Consider the following 20,694-nt stretch of genomic DNA (forward strand, 5'->3'; position numbering starts at 1 on the left):
CAAATCACATCTGTACACAAAAGCTGAAATGAAATTTAGCCAAACGGAAAAAATTCTAACCGCGGTACAGACTGCTGTAGCGAAAGAAAGAGCCCTAGCACAAGGTAAACGAATAATCATCGTAACACCAATACCAGCCCTGGAGGCGGTAACAAAGGCAAGCATTCCGAATGCTAAAGCACTACATCCGAGATGGATTCAGTGGGCTAATTCTCTTACAGCAACAGACATGGTATACGAATTTGATCCTAATTTAAAAACACAAGAATTTCTCCAATATGAATTTGAATGTACTCTGCCGACCGAAATCCCTCTAGAACATTACGGCTGTATAATATATACGGACGGATCAGCACAACCCGCGGTTGGGGGTAAACAAGCTTATAGTGCTGCGTGCGCGATTGTTAAAGGTCGCTGGCACGAAGGAAAATTTAAACCACTGGTCACTAAAACACAATCCCTAGGAGACTGTACAGCTCAGCGAGCTGAACTACTAGCATTTAAGATGGCGCTTGAAAATACGGATCGCGAATTCCCCACACTCATAGTGTGCGATTCATATTATTGTGTTCAGTCTTACAATGAATACTTGCAGATCTGGGTTCAGAACGGTTTTAAAGATGCAAAAGGTGGCACAATCAAGCATAAAACGCTTTGGCAACAAGTAGTTCTTTTACAAAAGGAACTACAAAAGACTCACGTGATGCATACACTGAGTCATCAACGTGATGGCGTTCACGTTGCAGGGAATTCATTGGCTGATGAGGCAGCAAAGTCAGCTGTCCTAACGGCTTCCGTAGCTGCCATCACCCGGTCAAAAACAAAAATAGACAGCGAAATATTGCAGGCTGTCAGCGCTACAGAAAAAAATGCAATAAAAACACTCCCGAAAGGCTTTCCAGTAAAGTACTCATACATAACTGATGCGAATAACGTTCCATTTGCTCGAATCCCTGGAGTGGGGGATAGGGCAATTCCAAACATGGAATATAGGTTAGGACTCATTATAGCGGCACACGAAGGGCTTGCTTCTGTACATGCTGGCGTTTCAGCCACAGTATCGTTATTAAAACAGAAATACTGGTGGCCACAAATGAGAAGACAAACTAGGAACTATGTTCTAGAATGTGAAATATGTCAAACAATGAAGGTATCAACAGTGAAACGACCAGCACAGACGCCCCTTCTAATCTCAGATAAACCATTAGCCTGTGTTTACCTGGACCACTGCGGTCCCTTACAAAGGGACGGTAACTATAAATATATCATGGTCACAGTGGATTCATGCATGAGATTCATTTGGATGTGGCCCCAGCTCTCGGCTGACGCCAGAACTGTTATAAAAGATTTGCGAGTCTTTATCGGCACATACGCAATTGGCATGCTACATTCTGACCAGGGTCCTGCGTTTAGCTCTCGAGCTTACAAAGAGGCCAAGAACAGCATGGGCATTGCATTGCAGTACTCTTGTCCCTTTCATCCTGAGGGAAACGGAATTGTGGAAAGAAAAAACCGTGACATAAAGCAATCTATAACGGCAAAGGTATTAGGTTCGGGAGCTGGGTGGGTCAAACATTTAATAAGTGTCCAACGTAGTCTTAATAATCTGCCAAGAAATTCTCTGAGAGGTCTCAGTCCGTACGAACTATTGTTTGGGACTAGAATGTTAATCCAGGACCTCGATAGTCAAACTTCAGTGGTTAAAGAAAAATGCTTTGATATCAAAGATCGCTTGGCTATTTTACAGGACTTAAATGAAAAAAGAAAAGACCTGAGCAACATAAAGTTGAAGCAACAGCCAACAGCCACTGAAGAGAAACCACCTGTCCCAGCAAGGCCTGTCTGGATTCCAAAAATCGGGGATCTGGTCAGAGAGAAGATCGCGGTAAAGAAGGAATTTGGGCCTTCTTACAGAAACGCAGTACCTGTCTTGTCTGTCAACGGGACAAGATCAGTGGTATTACCGCCCCTTGCTGGTAAAAAGGAGAACAGAGTTGTATCCATCGACCTGGTTAAACCACAATCATGTGGCCGATAATAAGTAGTAGGCCAAGTGGACTCCCAAGAAGTAGTAGAACACCAAAGTTTGCTACAAATACAGAGGTTCAAACTGAGAGACTAATCACAATTGATAAACCTACAGTGAATCGACAAGGACTATGCAACAAAGCCATGGAACTTAAACCTCTTGAAACCCAAATCAAAAACCTAAATCAAGAAACACCAGTCAACAATGATGTAACGGCAGACTATGCTAATGCAACAAAGAAAATTCCAAAAACAAAAAGAAATCCAGAAGCAATTGACAGAACTGCATCAGGCTACTTCATCAACTTCAATGATTTTTCTGAGGATCCGAGTGAACCTGAGGAACAACCAACATCAAAGACTTTTAAAGACAAAGCAAAAGAACTCTTTCATCAACTACAAGAAACCTATCTGATTTCTCCATGGATTGAATTTTGGGTGGCACAAGGTGTATTTGTCCTCATACTTTGGCTCATCCTGGTACTATACTTGGGACATTTCATTGAGGGAAAATACGCTACAATGGACACAGCAAGTCAGAATATCAACTTGGTCCTGAAACCACACAAGTCTTCACACATCGAGAAAAGAGAACTTTCTTCAGTAAACTTCACAGCCAATCCTATACCCGGTGGGGTAGCATGGGACAAAACTGATTACGAAATCTATGGTCCGGTCGAACTTCTGAAGTATCCTCATCAATTCAAGATTTCATTGAGTGACTTTGTAAAACCGAGCACATTCGCTGATGATTGTGACTTTGACAGTATAAATGATATGATGTCAGATCTAGTGATGTCAGCTAAATTTACAGGACATGATTATTTACAAGGTTCATCTAATTATGACCAGATGTATTGTTATAACCACTATGGTAACCATTATCTCCATAAATCAGCTCAACCTAGAAATGTTTTAAAATATAACCAATGGGAACATTGTGCAACTCCACCAAAAGGAAGTTCAAAAACATTTTATGAAACATTTTCATACTTCTCAGGGTTTAACACAAGTGATGCAGAAACGTTTTATTTTAAACTGTTAAATAAGACAGGAATGAAAAACATGCTTACAAACACAAAATTAATCTATTCAGAGACATTTTTTGAAAAAATGAAAACATTTGGTTTTGATTTCTGGAACAATAATATTGAAACAAAAACGATCTGGGGTACAAAAGATTGGCAAGTGCAATGTATAGAATCAATATTTATAGCCTGCATGATCCCAGAACAAATTATATTTTAGAATGATACAATTCAACAGACAACCTGTCTTGGCCTAGCCAAAATTAAAGACTTAAACAAACCGTCTATTCCGAAATCAACACCCGACAGTAATAGCACTACAGATGTTGAGATAGACGTATCCCATATTTTGAACCAAAACAGAACACATCCTGATTGGAAAAAATGGTTGATCTGGCCCACAGACACAAATAACTGTCAAGATAGATTCCTGCACAAAACACAGGGGTTCACATTGACCAGGCCAGACCCTAGATACTCCCAGAGACAACATCCAGGGATTGTAACTACATACAGTGTGGGGAAACTCTGCCTCGAATGGCACGAACATCCACACTGGCAGAAATTAAGCAACGCTTAACTTTACTTAAAGATGGTGCTGACTTGCGTGATTTCATTATGGGACCACGCAAACAGCGTCAAAAACGTTTCATAGCGGCCTCTATATATGCAGCTTACAACGAAGCTTGGAAAGTAGCTCAAATTGAGACAGCAGAAAAAATACGGGAAATTGACCGTGTTAATTTGGAAAAATCGCTTTCTGTTGTGGACAATGGGTTAATGACTGTCTTCCAGAATATATTCACTGGACAGTATTGTATCATCTGCAATCGATATAATAGAGCAAGACTTACTGATGTTACAACACGGTCAGTCACAACTGCGTTCTATTGTACAGCTTGGCTGGACGTTACAAAATCTGCGTTCAGGCTACGTGCCTTGGCGTCTAATCAACACAACGTCACTATTCACTATCTTTAACCTTACTGATACACAAATCAGCTTGGCACAAAAGGGTGCAGAGTATACAATTCTGAGCATTGAAAAACTTGAGAGATTACCATTGACAATGTCAGAACGACCTGTCATTGAATGGATAATACATGGGATTATAACTATTCCGATAACGACTTTCCAGTTTCGATACTGCCAAAAATATATACAGGCAGGCCAGTATGAAAGGTTGGGTAAAGGATACATTAAGTCAACATGGAACTTACCTTATACACACACATGTTATAGTGAAAAAGGACAGAGTGTATTTCTTGGTGGTAACAATTGTGAAAAATCACTAAGTGGTATACTTCTGTGTCAGGGGATAAGTTTACATGGGGCCTGTGAGGGGACTTCAAATAACCTTTCATGTCACCAGCTCGGCACACCTGCAACAAAAATAGAACCATTCTTTAGAAGACTTTCTAACGGGAGTTACATTCTAATTGTAGATTACAGATGTTGTGGCTTACTGCCAGGAAAACCTTATCTAGTAAGCGTGACTTCCATGGTCATTTGCTGTGAGCGAGTATTGTTTCCGAATGACACTCCAGACAGGGAGGGAAAAATTTGGCCCAGTTTGAAAATCTCTTCTATTCGAATTGATACTTTAAGCAGAATGAAGACTGTGCTCCTACAGTCGCCAGTTCGCTTGACGTCATCAAAAGAAACGTATGATCTCCAAGTTGCAAGGACAACAGGAGAGATACATGCATTGTTATCAACAAATTGCCCCCTACGCTTCGCAGAAATGCTAAACGAAATCTTAAACATTTCTGATACAAGTGGTGTCGCGAGTGTATTTAAGACCGTTTTTTCGGGACTGTTAACCCCATTCAAAGCAGTCCTGGGTATTTTTCCAAACTTCGTCCATTCCATCTTTGGCGGACTTCCTCTCCTGTTGGGACTCGTAGCAGGCATCCTATTTTTGCTACTCTTGCTTCGTTATGGCAAGCCATGTCACAGACAAGACTCCAGCAACAATGGAAGAGACGATCCTAGCTATACGCTACCGGGACCGCATAACTAAAGTCCTTGGATTAGCCCGGCTAAGAGATCTAAATATGACCTGGTTTCTTTCGTTCAGACCCATATGGCAGAATTGTGTCTTACCTGTATTGAGATGCATGCTATGCGGCGAAGAATGCGTGTTGGACACCTGTCTTACACTACAATCAGAAGTACCATTGGATGCAGATACTTTGTTGGGTCCAGTAAAGGCTCATGCATTGTGCTGTCCCCCGCGGTTACCTATCCTGATGACGGCATTCGTGGAGACTTCACCACTACGATTGAAGGGTAGTGAAGTACAGGATGAAAGCAGCATCAACCAGGTACGGCCTTCTGTAAGCAATGCTGATCAAAACATCACTGAAAGCGAACATGCGCACGACTGCATGGTAGCGACATTTTCCAACTTGGTCGAACTTTCACCAGAAGCGGTAGACTGTTTTTTCGAGAATCTGTCTGAAATTATGTTTTCACCAGAACAGAGAGAATGACTTTAAGCAAGATTGCACACAGCGTTCGCTGAACTCTGAATTTGGCCTTCGGCTTTAAAAACAAAGCTACTGAGAATTTTTTTTCCTTCTTCCCCTGAAAACGAAAACTTTTTCCCAAACCCAAAATATTTACCTTTTGGCACTTATCTTCTGCTTAAAGTAAAACTATTCCTAGAGAACAGAACTTCTATTTTTAGGAAATCTAGAGACAATATATTACCTCAGCCTCTAGCGTATTTACAAGTAATTGTGTTTATATGTGATGGAGTGGTCTCACACTTTTTCTTCTGTATTAAGAGCCATTTCATGTGTTATTTTCGCAAATCATTCATGCTGAGATAAATTGTGCATCCTTTTTTTTTTTTAATGATTACACTGCTTGAATGCATACAGTACCTATACTCATTTTTCGTGTACTTCGAATATGCCTATTAAATGCAAAAAATTTATTTTGGGGTGGTTCGGTATACACATGCACTATTAGTTATGTTTACTATTGATTAGGTTAGTAAATATGGACATGAATTCGTGGAGTGGGTGTAGTATGTTTATCTAGGGACCGGTATCGATACTCCTGAATAGTCTATGAGTCGGTTTTTTAGTGTTCAGAATTTTGGCGCTCAACTTCTCACGGTAGAGTATTAATTTGTCCTGGTATCAATGTAGGTGCTTCTTGGCCAGAGGAGAACCTTAACCTCTGTAAAAAAGGGGGGCAGAGACCTCCCTTTTGTTCTATTTGGGCAAAGATCCAGAGCACACTATATATATCAATAGAATGTTTTCTTGTAAGAGTATTGTTTAATTAGGGATAGATCCAACCAAACGTGAATTTTTCAAAAAGTTTTATTCATCAGCAGTGTTCACCACTTGGGAATCACTGTACATGTCACTCAAGCCGACACGTGTTTCATCACAGCATGTGGCTGTGAATCTTCAGGGCTAGAAGAAAATAATAAAATCATAAAATCAATGCGATGTCTCAAAAGTATGCAATCGCGTGTGACAGTGGGACACCCGTGGCGTGGAAACCAACACAGAACGGAAGGGAATAAAACATTTTTCAGTGACTTCTTCTAATTAATCCTAATACATTTTTATTTTTTATTTTTATTCTCCTGAAGTGAGATAGAAATAATGTGTTGTGAAAAACGGCGCAATTCGGGTATTTATAAGCTCCTAATACGTACATAGTTATCCTAGTCTACAAGTGCAAGTGTGCTGTGAGGTGAATCATAATATTTACGTTCATTCATTAGGTTCGTTAACTTCAATATATTGAGACATAAATTATGCTCGAGTATAGTAAACAACTTGGCCAATTAAGATATTGTTACCACAGAACATGGCGGTCCAGCATGACTTAAAAAAAGAAGGAATGGTAAGTGACATAACCTTAATCGTTGGATTAACATCCTGTTGAATAAAAGTTATTATTGGGGAACTTTTAGGATCTGATATCATTTGGCTGGTTGCTAGTTGAATGTTGAATTATATAGAATCATCACTCGACATAAGTACCTGATACATTTTACAGTCTTAGCCTTTCTTCTAGCTCAAAAACCTTTAGTCAGATTTAGGCTAATTCATTCATGTAGTAAATAACAATCTTCTTTCTACAATGCGATTTTGACTGCAACTACGTAGATTCTATCCCTTGAATATGAGACCCGAGACCCGTAGTCTCATGGTGAAAAATAATCAATCATGCAACATTATTAGCCATTGCATGCACAAACTCTTTGTAGAGTGTCCCTGGATATAACCATAGAGAAAAATACAATAATATCAACAACGTATACGGAGCCCAATAATTGTCAGTGCTAATCATTGAAATTATAATCATGTATGTTCACGAAATATCCCTTTGTTTACAAACCTAAACGGAGTGTAGTGCCTCAAAAATCATACAATAGAACAACATGCCGTGTCACCTAATGATACCTGTAATGGTAGCGTGAATCAAAAGTCAAGCAAAATTAGTGATTTTCATACATATGTAAATAACAGCTGCGACGGGGAAAACACGATTAAGTAGTGTGGAAGTAGAAGGGGAAGTAATTACCTGATCTTAATGATCAAGGCGCGTGGTCTGTAAGTAGGTAAAAAAAGGGTGAAATAATTTTAGAACTGACATTTAAAAGGTGACACAAGGTTACATACGTGTGGTCACGTTTCTTGAGCAGTCATCAAATATTAAGCACGTAAACTCACCGGGGAACCGGTGATAATTCCAACCCGGTCCTTATCGGGTGGTTTTTAATTTTCGATATAGCGGCACCAGTCAGTCAGTCAGGTTGCCGAAACCAGTTCATTTGTTTGGGGAATTTGTTATATAGATAAATTCAGTGGAGCGGAGGCTGAAAATTAAAATTAAAAGTGGAATACGAGGCTTAGTAATGGGGCTCGTGTGAAGTGGTTACAATCCTAATGGGTTATGCCCGCGGTAAATATGCCCTCATTCTCACCCGTGTTGAGCCTGTATTCATGCCTCGATGGGCGTCTGTCTCCAAGTGCGGGAACACCGAAACCGGTTGTACCCGCCCCTTTTCAAGGGGGCTGATCTAAAAAACGCTAGACTGCTCACAGTAGTTAAAGGGTGGCAAAAAAAGAAGAGTTACTTCACCGAAAACCGAATGCGGTTATACCGGCCACTTATTACGAAGAGATAATTTAAAGAGGTTGGACTGATCAGATAATTACATCTTTCAAACGCTAGACTGCTCAAAGTAGCTAAAGGGTGGCAAAAAAAGAAAAGTTACTTAACCGAAAACCGAATGTGGTTATACAGGCCACTTAATACGGAGAGCTAATCTAAAGAGGTTAGACTGATCAGATAGTTACATGTGTCAAAAAGAAAGAGTTTATTGCGCCGAAAGGGGGCGCTTTGATTACGCTTCAGGAAATCAAGTCGTGTAAATTTTAAATTAATTCGCAGCCGCCTAATATTTATAAGTATAGCGTTTGGTGTGTGCGCAAGTTGTTGTATGAAAAAATGAAGAGTATGTTGATCCAAGTTGATACATTTGGAACTTTAAACTCAGTATTACATGGGAACAGAAAATAGGCAGAAAATTGAGCACAAACTCCCTTAAAAAATGGGAGGAAAAGGATATGGAATCCTCAAACAGTTTGATAAACAATGTGGTTCCGATTGCTCTGGGCACAATAAATGTACATAGTCATACCCTCAACATTGATCTAGACATGGATCTTAGCCTAGCCACCACAAATATTTTTATAATCTAGGAGTAAGACAGCGGGTAAGAAAAAAATATATCCTTATTCTTAAAGATTCAGTTATGCATTTTCTAGGCATGGTTCAGATGCTAAGGATGGATTGTCATTATTGCAATTGTCCCTCAGGTGTCAGGACCCAAGAAAAAGTGCAGTTCATCATCAGTGTTCTGGCCTGTCCTGGTCGTATCTAGACGCATGATCCATAGAGCCTCTTGTCTTCTAAGGCGTAGTTCCCTGTTTCCTCCTCTCACCGTAGCCTGCACAACATCAATGCCATAGAAGGTGAAGGATTTGATATTTCCTTGTGAAGGACATGAAGCCATATGTATAGCCATGGGGTATCTCGGATCCTTAGTGGCATATGCTCTTGCGTGTTCTCTTATGCGTTCTCTGAGAGCCCTAATCGAACTCCCCACATATCTGCTTTTACAGGCACATTCAATAATGTACACTGTAAATTTTGTGTCACAGTTGATATTTGTTTTGATTGTATGTAGTTTTGATCTGTGATCCGAAAATGATTTGATTCCATGATTTGCCCATCTGCACATTGAGCACATTCCGCATTTGAAAAAACCTTTTGATTTCTGGGTCAACCAATCGCATGTTCTTGTGCTTTTGGGCACAGTTGGACTTAGTCTGTTCTTTAAATTCCTTCCTCTGCAAAAGGTTATTTGTGGGTGGCTTCCTATTACGGTGGTCAAGGTTCTGTCCGCACTTAGAATCCCCCAATGTTTATGGAAACTTTTCCGTAGCACAGGACTTAATTCGTTGTAATCTGTGATTAGTCTTACAGGTTGTTGTGTTTCAATTTTAGGGACTTTAGGTGTTAAGGTTGACTCTCTGCTTATCTTTTTGATTTTTTTGTCCGCTTTGGAAATGATCTGAGGTTTATAACCCCTCTTGGAAAACCTGGACTGCATATCCTTAATGCAGGTTTCAAATTCTTGTTCTTCGCTACAGTTTCTTCTGGCTCTCATGAATTCCCCATATGGGATACCGTATATCTGGTGGATAGGATGGGAACTGTTGCTATGAAGAACTGAATTGCACGCTGTTGTTTTGCGGAATAGTTTGCTGTGAAGAGTCTCATTTTTTACATATAGTTCTATGTCCAGGAAAGACACCTTGGATGTACTGATATGTGTGGTAAATCGCATGTTCATCTCATTGTCATTCAGATATGCACAGAAATCCATAAGTGTAGTTTCCGGTCCTGACCATATTAAGAGGCAATCGTCTATGTAGCGACCCCAGTATAATATATAGTCAATCCATTTTGTGCCTCTGATGCTCCAGATCATGTCTGCCTCAAGAGCACCCATGTAGAGGTTTGCAAAAGAAGGGGAGAACCTTGAGCCCATGGCTACTCCCCTTGTCTGTTTGTACCATCTTTTATCAAATACAATGAAATTTTGATTCAATATAATGTCCATCATTGTCACTAGCATTTTAGTATGTTCTAACAATGTGATGGGTCTGGTATTTAATGCTCTGGTTACGGCTGCCAATCCTAGGTCCGGCTCTATGGAGGTATATAGGGATACCACATCAAGGGTCGCCATTATCAATCCAGGTTGCCAGGCGATGTCAGCTAGGATACTTAAGATATGTTTTGAATCTTGTATATAAGATGGCATGTTCTTTACCATTGGATTCAGGAACTTGTCCACATATTGTGAGAGTCTCTCTGTCGGACCCCCAATCCCGGAAACAATTGGTCTTCCTGGTGGAAACAAAGCAGGTTTGTGGATTTTAGGGAGAGTGTACAACCAAGGATAAGATGGGCGTGTCACTTTTAAGTACAAATATTCAGCATCATTTATAAGGCCCGCATCCTTCCAGTCCCTCAGGTGGTTATTGATCAGCATTGTTAAAGGACCCATAGGATTGCTGTCTACTGCTTCATAACAGGAGTTGTCGGAAAGTTGAGAGAGAATTTCTGCGTTGTAGTCCATTACGTTCATGACCACTACGTTCCCTCCTTTATCCGCTTCGCGGATAACTAGGTCCTGGTTGTCACTTAAAGTTTTTAACGCTATTCTTTCTTCTCTGGTTAGATTGTCTTTTTTCATATGTTTGTGTTTAGAAACTTTAGTCTCATATTTGTTAATGTCTTCCAACACTAATTTATAGAATGTATCAATAGTGTTGCCACTAGGTAATGTGGGTGTCCATTTTGATTTGTTTTTTAAACCACTATCTATGGTACTGTTTGTTTTTATTTCTAGGTCAGTTAATAGATCGTTGAAGGAAGTTGGAGGATCATCAAAATCCGTGATTGATAGTAGCAGGTGTGAGGACAGGACCTCTTGAATGCTGATAGGGTTGGTGGATACCTCTACTTGGTCGTCAGAGCCAGTGATAACATCTGTGGGTGTACCCCAGAAGTGTTTTTTTATTTTGAGTCCTCTAATGTATTTGAAAAGGTCAATCTTCATCCTACAAGGGTCCCCTTGTTCAGTAGGATTAAAGCGGAGTCCTTTGCTCAGTAAAGAAATCATATGTTTGTCCAGGTTTGCGGATGAGAGGTTAATCACCTGTACATCCTGTTCCGATGTATCATTCACTTCTTGTTGCCGGACCTCAATCTCTCCCTGTAGTCGTCTTTGTCCTCCTCTCTGACCTCTGCGGGTTTTGTGTAAGTTTGGTTTGCTCTTGTACGATTTGTTCTTCTCATTGTCCTGATTTCCCGAGAAAAAGTATTGGCGGCTCCAGAGGTCGATGGTATGGCTCTAGGCTCTTGATTGCCATTCGCAGTTTCTTCTGCCTCACTCTCTGTCTCAGGGACACTGCTTAGGGAGGTATTACTTGAGGAGATATTAGAGGCACCGGATTTGGTTGCTTGTTGGTTGCTAGCTGGTTTCTGGAATTGCTGATCGTATTTTTTGGCAAAGGTGAACACTCTGCTGCCTTCACGATAGTCTGCTTCTTCTCTGCGAATTTGTCTTGATTTGCGATCCTTGATGTTTCGTCAGGATGTCTTCCAGGATTTTGTAGTTTTTTTTCGGTTGCATCTTTGAGATTGAGGGCTTCTATCTCCTTCTCTAGTTCTACAATTTCTGCCTGTAATTTTGTCACTTTTCGGTCTGCATTTTCTATTAAAATTCTCATCAGGTTAGTGGAATTCATGGTTACCGATTCCTCCCATTTACTTAGGAGGTCGTCATCCAGATAATCAAAAGTTGGAAAGGTCTGTGACCGAAGACCTCTTGGTATTCTTTGAACTCTTAAATACTGTTTCAGTGTTGCGCCATCCCACCAGCGTGAGTTTTCGGTCTTTTTTAGTCTCTCTAACCTGAGGAATTTCTCTTTTAAGCTGCTTCCTTTTTGTTGATTTCCACTGGCATTAGTTGTATTCTGAAAAATGTTTTATTCCCTTCCGTTCTGTGTTGGTTTCCACGCCACGGGTGTCCCACTGTCACACGCGATTGCATACTTTTGTGACATCGCATTGATTTTATTATTTTCTTCTAGCCCTGAAGATTCACAGCCACATGCTGTGATGAAACACGTGTCGGCTTGAGTGACATGTACAGTGATTCCCAAGTGGTGAACACTGCTGATGAATAAAACTTTTTGAAAAATTCACGTTTGGTTGGATCTATCCCTAATTAAACAATACTCTTACAAGAAAACATTCTATTGATATATATAGTGTGCTCTGGATCTTTGCCCAAATAGAACAAAAGGGAGGTCTCTGCCCCCCTTTTTTACAGAGGTTAAGGTTCTCCTCTGGCCAAGAAGCACCTACATTGATACCAGGACAAATTAATACTCTACCGTGAGAAGTTGAGCGCCAAAATTCTGAACACTAAAAAACCGACTCATAGACTATTCAATAATCTTGACTCAGAAAGGCAGCCACTACGGTCTTCGATCAACTAACTACCTATTGTAAAATGGATAGGGATAAGATCGCCTCACAGATGTTTGAGAATCTTTCTAAAGGCACACACCCGAATACAACTAATGCCAGTGGAAATCAACAAAAAGGAAGCAGCTTAAAAGAGAAATTCCTCAGGTTAGAGAGACTTAAAAAGACCGAAAACTCACGCTGGTGGGATGGCGCAACACTGAAACAGTATTTAAGAGTTCAAGGAATACCAAGAGGTCTTCGGTCACAGACCTTTCCAACTTTTGATGATCTGGATGACGACCTCCTAAGTAAATGGGAGGAATAGGTAACCATGAATTCCACTAACCTGATGAGAATTTTAATAGAAAATGCAGACCGAAAAGTGACAAAATTACAGGCAGAAATTGTAGAACTAGAGAAGGAGATAGAAGCCCTCAATCTCAAAGATGCAACCGAAAAAAAACTACAAAATCCTGGAAGACATCCTGACGAAACATCAAAATGACATCAAGGATCGCAAATCAAGACAAATTCGCAGAGATGAAGCAGACTATCGTGAAGGCAGAGTGTTCACCTTTGCCAAAAAATACGATCAGCAATTCCAGAAACCAGCTAGCAACCAACAAGCAACCAAATCCGGTGCCTCTAATATCTCCTCAAGTAATACCTCCCTAAGCAGTGTCCCTGAGACAGAGAGTGAGGCAGAAGAAACTGCGAATGGCAATCAAGAGCCTAGAGCCATACCATCGACCTCTGGAGCCGCCAATACTTTTTCTCGGGAAATCAGGACAATGAGAAGAACAAATCGTACAAGAGCAAACCAAACTTACACAAAACCCGCAGAGGTCAGAGAGGAGGACAAAGACGACTACAGGGAGAGATTGAGGTCCGGCAACAAGAAGTGAATGATACATCGGAACAGGATGTACAGGTGATTAACCTCTCATCCGCAAACCTGGACAAACATATGATTTCTTTACTGAGCAAAGGACTCAGCTTTAATCCTACTGAACAAGGGGACCCTTGTAGGATGAAGATTGACCTTTTCAAATACATTAGAGGACTCAAAATAAAAAAACACTTCTGGGGTACACCCACAGATGTTATCACTGGCTCTGACGACCAAGTAGAGGTATCCACCAACCCTATCAGCATTCAAGAGGTCCTGTCCTCACACCTGCTACTATCAATCACGGATTTTGATGATCCTCCAACTTCCTTCAACGATCTATTAACTGACCTAGAAATAAAAACAAACAGTACCATAGATAGTGGTTTAAAAAACAAATCAAAATGGACACCCACATTACCTAGTGGCAACACTATTGATACATTCTATAAATTAGTGTTGGAAGACATTAACAAATATGAGACTAAAGTTTCTAAACACAAACATATGAAAAAAGACAATCTAACCAGAGAAGAAAGAATAGCGTTAAAAACTTTAAGTGACAACCAGGACCTAGTTATCCGCGAAGCGGATAAAGGAGGGAACGTAGTGGTCATGAACGTAATGGACTACAACGCAGAAATTCTCTCTCAACTTTCCGACACCTCCTGTTATGAAGCAGTAGACAGCAATCCTATGGGTCCTTTAACAATGCTGATCAATAACCACCTGAGGGACTGGAAGGATGCGGGCCTTATAAATGATGCTGAATATTTGTACTTAAAAGTGACACGCCCATCTTATCCTTGGTTGTACACTCTCCCTAAAATACACAAACCTGCTTTGTTTCCACCAGGAAGACCAATTGTTTCCGGGATTGGGGGTCCGACAGAGAGACTCTCACAATATGTGGACAAGTTCCTGAATCCAATGGTAAAGAACATGCCATCTTATATACAAGATTCAAAACATATATTAAGTATCCTAGCTGACATCGCCTGGCAACCTGGATTGATAATGGCGACCCTTGATGTGGTATCCCTATATACCTCCATAGAGCCGGACCTAGGATTGGCAGCCCTAACCAGAGCATTAAATACCAGACCCATCACATTGTTAGAACATACTAAAATGCTAGTGACAATGATGGACATTATATTGAATCAAAATTTCTTTGTATTTGATAAAAGATGGTACAAACAGACAAGGGGAGTAGCCATGGGCTCAAGGTTCTCCCCTTCTTTTGCAAACCTCTACATGGGTGCTCTTGAGGCAGACATGATCTGGAGCATCAGAGGCACAAAATGGATTGACTATATATTATACTGGGGTCGCTACATAGACGATTGCCTCTTAATATGGTCAGGACCGGAAACTACACTTATGGATTTCTGTGCATATCTGAATGACAATGAGATGAACATGCGATTTACCACACATATCAGTACATCCAAGGTGTCTTTCCTGGACATAGAACTATATGTAAAAAATGAGACTCTTCACAGCAAACTATTCCGCAAAACAACAGCGTGCAATTCAGTTCTTCATAGCAACAGTTCCCATCCTATCCACCAGATATACGGTATCCCATATGGGGAATTCATGAGAGCCGGAAGAAACTGTAGCGAAGAACAAGAATTTGAAACCTGCATTAAGGATATGCAGTCCAGATTTTCCAAGAGGGGTTATAAACCTCAGATCATTTCCAAAGCGGACAAAAAAATCAAAAAGATAAGCAGAGAGTCAACCTTAACACCTAAAGTCCCTAAAATTGAAACACAACAACCTGTAAGACTAATCACAGATTACAACGAATTAAGTCCTGTGCTACGGAAAAGTTTCCATAAACATTGGGGGATTCTAAGTGCAGACAGAACCTTGACCACCGTAATAGGAAGCCACCCACAAATAACCTTTTGCAGAGGAAGGAATTTAAAGAACAGACTAAGTCCAACTGTGCCCAAAAGCACAAGAACATGCGATTGGTTGACCCAGAAATCAAAAGGTTTTTTCAAATGCGGAATGTGCAGATGGGCAAATCATGGAATCAAATCATTTTCGGATCACAGATCAAAACTACATACAATCAAAACAAATATCAACTGTGACACAAAATTTACAGTGTACATTATTGAATGTGCCTGTGAAAGCAGATATGTGGGGAGTTCGATTAGGGCTCTCAGAGAACGCATAAGAGAACACGCAAGAGCATATGCCACTAAGGATCCGAGATACCCCATGGCTATACATATGGCTTCATGTCCTTCACAAGGAAATATCAAATCCTTCACCTTCTATGGCATTGATGTTGTGCAGGCTACGGTGAGAGGAGGAAACAGGGAACTACGCCTTAGAAGACAAGAGGCTCTATGGATCATGCGTCTAGATACGACCAGGACAGGCCAGAACACTGATGATGAACTGCACTTTTTCTTGGGTCCTGACACCTGAGGGACAATTGCAATAATGACAATCCATCCTTAGCATCTGAACCATGCCTAGAAAATGCATAACTGAATCTTTAAGAATAAGGATATATTTTTTTCTTACCCGCTGTCTTACTCCTAGATTATAAAAATATTTGTGGTGGCTAGGCTAGGATCCATGTCTAGATCAATGTTGAGGGTATGACTATGTACATTTATTGTGCCCAGAGCAATCGGAACCACATTGTTTATCAAACTGTTTGAGGATTCCATATCCTTTTCCTCCCATTTTTTAAGGGAGTTTGTGCTCAATTTTCTGCCCATTTTCTGTTCCCATGTAATACTGAGTTTAAAGTTCCAAATGTATCAACTTGGATCAACATACTCTTCATTTTTTCATACAACAACTTGCGCACACACCAAACGCTATACTTATAAATATTAGGCGGCTGCGAATTAATTTAAAATTTACACGACTTGATTTCCTGAAGCGTAATCAAAGCGCCCCCTTTCGGCGCAATAAACTCTTTCTTTTTGACACATGTAACTATCTGATCAGTCTAACCTCTTTAGATTAGCTCTCCGTATTAAGTGGCCTGTATAACCACATTCGGTTTTTGGTTAAGTAACTTTTCTTTTTTTGCCACCCTTTAGCTACTTTGAGCAGTCTAGCGTTTGAAAGATGTAATTATCTGATCAGTCCAACCTCTTTAAATTATCTCTTCGTAATAAGTGGCCGGTATAACCGCATTCGGTTTTCGGTGAAGTAACTCTTCTTTTTTTGCCACCCTTTAACTACTGTGAGCAGTCTAGCGTTTTTTAGATCAGCCCCCTTGAAAAGGGGCGGGTACAACCGGTTTCGGTGTTCCCGCACTTGGAGACAGACGCCCATCGAGGCATGAATACAGGCTCAACACGGGTGAGAATGAGGGCATATTTACCGCGGGCATAACCCATTAGGATTGTAACCACTTCACACGAGCCCCATTACTAAGCCTCGTATTCCACTTTTAATTTTAATTTTCAGCCTCCGCTCCACTGAATTTGTCTATATAACAAATTCCCCAAACAAATGAACTGGTTTCGGCAACCTGACTGACTGACTGGTGCCGCTATATCGAAAATTAAAAACCACCCGATAAGGACCGGGTTGGAATTATCACCGGTTCCCCGGTGAGTTTACGTGCTTAATATTTGATGACTGCTCAAGAAACGTGACCACACGTATGTAACCTTGTGTCACCTTTTAAACGTCAGTTCTAAAATTATTTCACCCTTTTTTACCTACTTACAGACCACGCGCCTTGATCATTAAGATCAGGTAATTACTTCCCCTTCTACTTCCACACTACTTAATCGTGTTTTCCCCGTCGCAGCTGTTATTTACATATGTATGAAAATCACTAATTTTGCTTGACTTTTGATTCACGCTACCATTACAGGTATCATTAGGTGACACGGCATGTTGTTCTATTGTATGATTTTTGAGGCACTACACTCCGTTTAGGTTGGTAAACAAAGGGATATTTCGTGAACATACATGATTATAATTTCAATGATTAGCACTGACAATTATTGGGCTCCGTATACGATGTTGATATTATTGTATTTTTCTCTATGGTTATATCCGGGGACACTCTACAAAGAGTTTGTGCATGCAATGGCTAATAATGTTGCATGATTGATTATTTTTCACCATGAGACTACGGGTCTCGGGTCTCATATTCAAGGGATAGAATCTACGTAGTTGCAGTCAAAATCGCATTGTAGAAAGAAGATTGTTATTTACTACATGAATGAATTAGCCTAAATCTGACTAAAGGTTTTTGAGCTAGAAGAAAGGCTAAGACTGTAAAATGTATCAGGTACTTATATCGAGTGATGATTCTATATAATTCAACATTCAACTAGCAACCAGCCAAATGATATCAGATCCTAAAAGTTCCCCAATAATAACTTTTATTCAACAGGATGTTAATCCAACGATTAAGGTTATGTCACTTACCATTCCTTCTTTTTTTAAGTCATGCTGGACCGCCATGTTCTGTGGTAACAATATCTTAATTGGCCAAGTTGTTTACTATACTCGAGCATAATTTATGTCTCAATATATTGAAGTTAACGAACCTAATGAATGAACGTAAATATTATGATTCACCTCACAGCACACTTGCACTTGTAGACTAGGATAACTATGTACGTATTAGGAGCTTATAAATACCCGAATTGCGCCGTTTTTCACGACACATTATTTCTATCTCACTTCAGGAGAATAAAAATAAAAAATAAAAATGTATTAGGATTAATTAGAAGAAGTCACTGAAAAATGTTTTATTCCCTTCCGTTCTGTGTTGGTTTCCACGCCACGGGTGTCCCACTGTCACACGCGATTGCATACTTTTGTGACATCGCATTGATTTTATGATTTTATTATTTTCTTCTAGCCCTGAAGATTCACAGCCACATGCTGTGATGAAACACGTGTCGGCTTGAGTGACATGTACAGTGATTCCCAAGTGGTGAACACTGCTGATGAATAAAACTTTTTGAAAAATTGACGTTTGGTTGGATCTATCCCTAATTAAACAATACTCTTACAAGAAAACATTCTATTGATATATATAGTGTGCTCTGGATCTTTGCCCAGGTATCGATACTCCTATTTCTGACCCTTGTCCGGTTATTATTCACTAATGTCCATACAACGGCACAGAGACCCGTTCTCAGATTAAGTCATAGCGCATGCTGTCACATTGAGCAAGCACTATTCCTCCAGCCCCCTAGAAAGCACACCGAGTTCTCTAAACAAACCAAGCCTCCAGCAAACCTGGGAAATCCCCGCTGCTATTATTTTGATTTCGTTCGAGAACTCCTGTAAAGAATGTAAGACCGACCAGTTCTTAATGGACGTCTTATGTCCATCCTTACGTCAAACCCGGCACCTCTCAGGTATAAATATACCGACACTGCCCTAAGTAAACACACGGTGGTGATGAGCTTGGAGCAGCGACTACTTGCCGGAGAGCCCAGCTGACGCGAGAAGCCCACGGACGCTGCCCCTCCCTCTTTGACGCGATGAGGAAAGACGCTGTCTTTTCTCTTGCCGAGAAATCCAGCCTCCAGCGTTTCCAGCCCACCTTCGCGGGTGACTGGGATATCGAGTCCGGAGACAGAGATACCAGCCCTCCTACCTTCTAAATCCCAGGTACTGAACTGACTAACCCCTTACAGAGAATTCTTGAGTCAGATTCTTGGCAAAACAAACTTAACTTCAACTGCTACTTACTTACTCCCTCCCACGTATTAGGCTTAGGTCAGGTACACCGGGGTAGGCGTAGTTAGAAGCACCAATTGAGTACGATTAGTCAATGTATATATGTATGTATATCTTTTATCCATTTTAAAGTATCATATGGCTAAGAAACCATATCAATGCTTTTACAGTATTATTTTATAATCCTGCTTTTACTGTATGCACTTAACCTTAAGTATTGCAACTGTAGCGATTCATTTCTCTTGTATGAGAAAAAGAGACTGATCAATAAATAACACCTTTTATTGAACACGCCCATCTCTTCTTTCTCTACAATCTGGTGAAACTAAGTATGCACGTATTGACTGAGTAAAATAGTTGTCTTTTGTTTTCACACGACTCTAGAGATATACTCTTGATTAGGGAGAGCAAAGTTGTCATGTTCTATGGTTGTCAGAAACTAAATCCCTTCTTGTCTATCCAGGGAGGTTAAACTCCTCCTCGCCTATTCGAGAAAGTTTCTAGTGAACTCTGAGCTAGCTGGCACACAAAACTTAAGTCTAATATCGACAGTAGAAGACCTAGTTAACCTCTGTCCTACGTCTATACTATTGAAGGTATTATTCCAATGCGCAGAGCCTATTGGGATAATAGGAACTACACTACACAAGGACGAGGATCATTGCGTTCAGACCTTTGTCGTCACGCCACAACTGAGAGAGCAAGGAACCGTTCCGGCAACCACAGCACCCAACCCGGACGCAGGAGCCAGACGCCTGGGAGCCGAAGGAGGAAGTACAGACGGGGCGCTGGACCCCATCCGGCAATACCAGCAAGCCAGCCAATGCCCAGGAGGGTTGTGGCTTGACAAGGTACGGGGACGCCTTGGGGCAGTGTGGCGCCGTATGGTGAAGGGTGAAAGCAACAGGGAGGACAGCGTACGTGGAGCGAGAACGTAAACCATTCCCCTACTGATAAAGTGACTCCTGCTACCACCGCAATCCCCTCACTGGTGACGGTTTTGGGTGTTTATTCCCAACACTTCCCCCCTCCCTATAGCACTGAAAACAAACCGGATATTACCCTGACTGGGTGTTTCTTGTTTTTTTTCTTTTCCCTCTTCCTACTCCCTACACTACTGGGTTACAACGAGACATCCATCACGCTCACAAGTTAAAGAAGACGTTGAACCCCTTTCCCGGGAACTTAAAGGACAGTGAAGAAACAAACTGGCCTACAACTCCCACAATCCCTTGTTTCTGTGAACTAAATAAAAACAGCCCTTATTATACCTTTAACTGTGTGTCCGAGTCTGCTTCTCCACCGCGTTACACGTGGTGTCAGTAGTGGGATAGTGTACACCTCAATCCTATTAACAATGGAAAACCCGATTCAACAATTAATCGGAGGACAGGAAAAATTAGAATGGGCGGTGGAGAAGAAAATGAACTCTGCTCAGGCAGACAGGGAGTTATTGAA

General features: G+C 40.8%; 2 protein-coding genes across 4 annotated transcripts in view; both read right to left on the reverse strand.

Annotated features, from left to right (window-relative positions):
• The window catches only part of LOC144770227 (peroxisomal acyl-coenzyme A oxidase 1-like), a 214,853-nt gene that overhangs the window by 181,178 nt on the left and 12,981 nt on the right, over nucleotides 1–20,694 (reverse strand). The gene's annotated exons all lie outside the window — the stretch shown is intronic.
• LOC144767356 (uncharacterized) lies at nucleotides 5,254–11,233 on the reverse strand. The gene is made up of 2 exons (XM_078650826.1): nucleotides 8,263–11,233; nucleotides 5,254–8,122 (listed from the first exon to the last, which is right to left on the reverse strand). Exon 1 carries the CDS (start codon nucleotides 11,227–11,229, stop codon nucleotides 8,911–8,913), a length of 2,319 nt encoding a protein of 772 aa, XP_078506952.1. The 5' UTR covers nucleotides 11,230–11,233; the 3' UTR covers nucleotides 5,254–8,122; nucleotides 8,263–8,910.

Source organism: Lissotriton helveticus, chromosome 7 (genome assembly GCF_964261635.1).
Source record: "Lissotriton helveticus chromosome 7, aLisHel1.1, whole genome shotgun sequence".
NCBI lineage: Eukaryota > Metazoa > Chordata > Amphibia > Caudata > Salamandridae > Lissotriton > Lissotriton helveticus.

Excerpts from the sequence above, each read along its gene's own strand:
- LOC144767356 (XM_078650826.1), bottom strand. The coding sequence starts at position 11,229 with ATGAAGATTGACCTTTTCAAATACATTAGAGGACTCAAAATAAAAAAA.